Below are 4,067 nucleotides of genomic sequence, written 5' to 3'. Positions count from 1 at the left end.
ATTCAGGTTTGAGTAGCAACATTTGCAAATTTGCCGATGATACGAAAATCGGTAGGGAAATTAATTCGGAGGAGGACTCACTATCACTTCAAGTTGATCTAGATAGGGTTTTGAAATGGTCAAAGGATTGGCAGATGCAGTTTAATGCTGATAAATGTAAAGTTCTGAGGTTAGGTAATGATGATAGAGTTACAAGATACGAGCTAGATGGTGTTGTGATTGCGAAGTCGGATTGCGAAAGGGATCTGGGAGTTATGATTAGTAAGAATTTAAAACAAAAGGATCAATGCATAAATGTTCGTAATAAGGCAAATCGGACACTTGGATTTATTAATCGCAGCGTTAGTAACAAGACACCTGGTGTGGTTCTCAAGCTATATCTTGCTCTAGTTAGGCCCCATTTAGATTATGCAGTTCAGTTTTGGTCGCCATATTATAGAATGGATATAAATTCACTTGAACGTGTCCAGCGTAGGATGACTAAGTTAATTCCCCAAATTAGAAATCTTTCATATGAAGAAAGATTAACAAAGCTTAAGTTGCATTCACTGGAAAGGCGAAGAGTTAGGGGCGACATGATAGAGGTTTACAAGTGGGTGAATGGACATAACAAGGGGGATATTAATAGGGTATTAAAAGTATCAACACAGGACAGAACACGAAATAATAGGTATAAATTGGATAAGTTTAGATTTAGGAAAGACTTGGGTAAATACTGGTTCAGTAACAGGGTTGTTGATTTGTGGAAGTAATTGCCGCGTAACGTGGTGGAGGTGGGGTCCCTCGATTGTTTCAAGCGCGGGTTGGACAAGTATATGAGTGGGATTGGGTGGTTATAGAATAGGAGCTGCCTCGAATGGGCCAATAGGCCTTCTGCAGTTACCTTTGTTCTTATGTTCTTATGTTCTTATTTGATATTCAGCTAATAGTTCTCTATTTTCTACATTCATCCACGTTTCGGTAAGTGCAATAATATCTATTTTTTTCTGTGCAGACAAGAGCATTTAATTCGTTAATTTTATTTCTTAGACTTCTACTGTTAGTATAATATACCCTAAGTGAAATGTTATTTTGAGGCCCTTCTCTTTCCCTGATAATTTTGCCAATTCCTTTCTCCCACAAACACATACTTTTATTACCTCCTTCCTCCAAATCAATTCCCATAGCTCTATCTACTAACAGTTTAAACCCAAACAAACACCTCTAACCACTTCTTCCAACGAGTTCGCAACAGCATCCACCCCAGCCCTCGATAGATGCACCCCACCACGAGCATACATTTCATTTCTTCCATAGAAGTGTTCCCAGTTGTCTATGAAAGATATTGCATTTGATTTGCAATATCTTACCAGCCGGCAATTGACACCAGGTGCCCTCGACATCCATTCATTTCCAACTCCCTTTCTTGGAAGAATGCCACATATGATCGGGATTCCTCCCTTGCTCCTAACTAATTCTATGGCTGTTTTATACCTCTGAATCAGTTCCTCACTCCTAACTCGACCAACATCATTTCCTCCCACGCTAATGCAAATAATGGTAAATTTATGATTAGTAAGAATTTAAAACAAAAGGATAAATGCCTGAATGTTCGTAATAAGGCAAATAGGACACTGGGATTTATTAATCGAAGTGTTAGTAGCAAGACACCTGCTGTTGTTCTTCAGCTATATCTTGCTCTAGTTAGGCCCCATTTAGATTATGCAGTTCAGTTTTGGTCGCCGTATTATAGAATGGATATAAATTCACTTGAACGTGTCCAGCATAGGATGACTAAGTTAATTCCCCAAATTAGAAATTTTTCATATGAAGAAAGATTAACAAAGCTTAACTTGCATTCACTGGAAAGGCGAAGAGTTAGGGGGGACATGATAGAGGTTTACAAGTGGATGAATGGACATAACAAAGGGGATATTATTAGGGTATTAAAAGTATCAACACAAGACAGAACACGAAACAATGGGTATAAATTTTATAAGTTTAGATTTAGGAAAGACTTGGGTAAATACTGGTTCGGTAACAGGGTTGTTGATTTGTGGAACCATTTACCACGTAACGTGGTAGAGGTGGGGTCCCTCGATTGTTTCAAACGTGGGTTAGATATGTTTATGAGTGGGATTGGGTGGTTATAGATAGGAGCTGCCTTTTATGGGCCAATAGGCCTTCTGCAGTTACCTTGTTCTTATGTTCTTATGTACTCTGTCCAGTTTCATTTCTATGGTATTGTCGACCGGGACGCTAGTAAATAGGGATTCGACGTCCAGTGAAGCAATAATTCCATCGGGCTGAGTAGTTTTGATTATTTCTAGGAAATCTGCTGATGATTGTAGACTATAGTTGCTTGGAGTGTATTGAGTTAGGAGTTCGTTAAGTCTTTTGGCCAGGTGGTAGGTTGGAGTTGGTATTTGGCTGATTACTGGGCGTAGTGGGTTACCTAGTTTATGTGCCTTTACATTACCATAGTCATATCCTAAGCCATAAAAAGTCACTTGGAGTTTTGCAAAATGAACACTAACTCTCCTTGCATTGATTGCAGTAATAGTTTTGTTCTCTTTGGGCGTAAGGTCTTCCTCAGTGTTCCTCGTGAGTCGTTGAAATTTAGTGTCATCACTGAAGATGTCGCTAATTTTATTCATGAATTTTTGAGTAGGCCTAAACATGCATGTTATTGTTTTGTTAGCTTTTCTTATTGTTACACCTTCCAGATTTTTTAGTTCTTTTGCTACTTCTTTGAGTCTTGGGGTAAATATTGTTGATGAGTATATTCCGTGTTTTTTCCCCGCCTCTGTTAGTAGTTCAGCCTGAAGAGTGTCGGTGGTAATGACTTTTTTGTTGTCTTTTAACATGCGGATGTCGTCAAAAAGCATTCCGATTTCAAGGCGTTTGTTATGTTTTTTTTTTGGTTTTGAAAAGAATTGATAGTTTATACCAAGATTCAAGAGGCCTTGTTGGTCCTGAGTAAGATCGTAAGTTTTGAGGTTTATGTAGCCATCTTTTGGACGAGGGATCTTTAACTGTCCACCATTTAGCGCTGTCAACTTTCGGAGGGTCTAAGTTTCTAAAGGAGTTTTGTGTTGTTGTTTTAGGTTGAGTAGTTCACTGTTGATGGTTTGCTTGAGTTGGTTGGGGATGTCATACTGGATCCATTTATTTAACTGCTGTTCAGACTGCTCTGTAAGGGTTTGGAGGGCTTCCTTCTTTGTATTAAGTTGATGCCGTATGAGATCTTGCCCATACCAATAGGTAAACTCTACGTTGCGGAATGCTGTGGTCATGTGGATTTATATTGGTGTATACTGGCAGCAGGTTTTCATTTATACATGTTTCATTGTATATGACTGCATATTCTGTATTCATTATTTTATTGTTTAGGGCTTCTATCCCTCTGACTAGTGCTCTTGCATCTTGGTTTCATTGGAAGAGGAGTTCTCCAAAAGTTATTTTTGTTCGAGGTGAAAAAATAAATGTAGAATGGGCACATTTGATTGTGTTTTGTACCCTGTATTATGTTTAAGCTCCTCATTTTTACCGTACCTGAGTACCTGGAATTTATCACTGTTAAACATCATGTTATTTTCTGATGCCCAGTCGAAAACTTTATTTATATCAGCTTGAAGTTTTTCAATGTCTTCAGCCGAGGTAATTTTCATACTGATTTTTGTGTCATCTGCAAAGGATGATACGAAGCTGTGACTTGTATTTTTGTCTATATCTGATATGAGAATAAGGAAAAGCAGCGGTGCAAGGACTGTACCCTGAGGTACAGAGCTTTTAACTGCGATTGGACTCGATTTTATATGGTTGACTGTTACTCACTGAGTCCTGTTTGACACAAAAACTGAGTATCCAGCGTCCTACTTTATCGGTTATTCCCATTGACTTCTTTCTGTGTGCTCTCATGCCATGGTCATATTTATCGAAAGCATTTGCGAAATCCGTGTATATCACATCAGCTTTCTGTTTTTCTTCTAATGCCTCAGTGACTTTGTCGTAGTGATCAAGTAGCTGTGAGAGGCACGATATTCCCGCTCGAAATCCATGTTCGCCTGGGTTATGAAGGTCATTGG

The 4,067-nt window shown here is 38.8% G+C and overlaps 1 protein-coding gene across 1 annotated transcript; it reads right to left on the bottom strand.

Moving 5' to 3' along the window:
- Positions 1-2,171: 2,171 nt before the first annotated feature.
- On the bottom strand, positions 2,172-2,867 carry LOC138362933 (uncharacterized). The gene has a single exon (XM_069321514.1). The coding sequence runs from the start codon at positions 2,865-2,867 to the stop codon at positions 2,172-2,174; it is 696 nt and encodes a 231-aa protein (XP_069177615.1).
- Positions 2,868-4,067: the final 1,200 nt, after the last annotated feature.

This window comes from Procambarus clarkii, chromosome 9 (genome assembly GCF_040958095.1).
Source record: "Procambarus clarkii isolate CNS0578487 chromosome 9, FALCON_Pclarkii_2.0, whole genome shotgun sequence".
NCBI classification, from domain to species: Eukaryota; Metazoa; Arthropoda; class Malacostraca; order Decapoda; family Cambaridae; genus Procambarus; species Procambarus clarkii.
The sequence above is the reverse complement of the archived record's forward strand: the minus strand, read 5'-3'. Positions and strand labels throughout refer to the sequence as shown.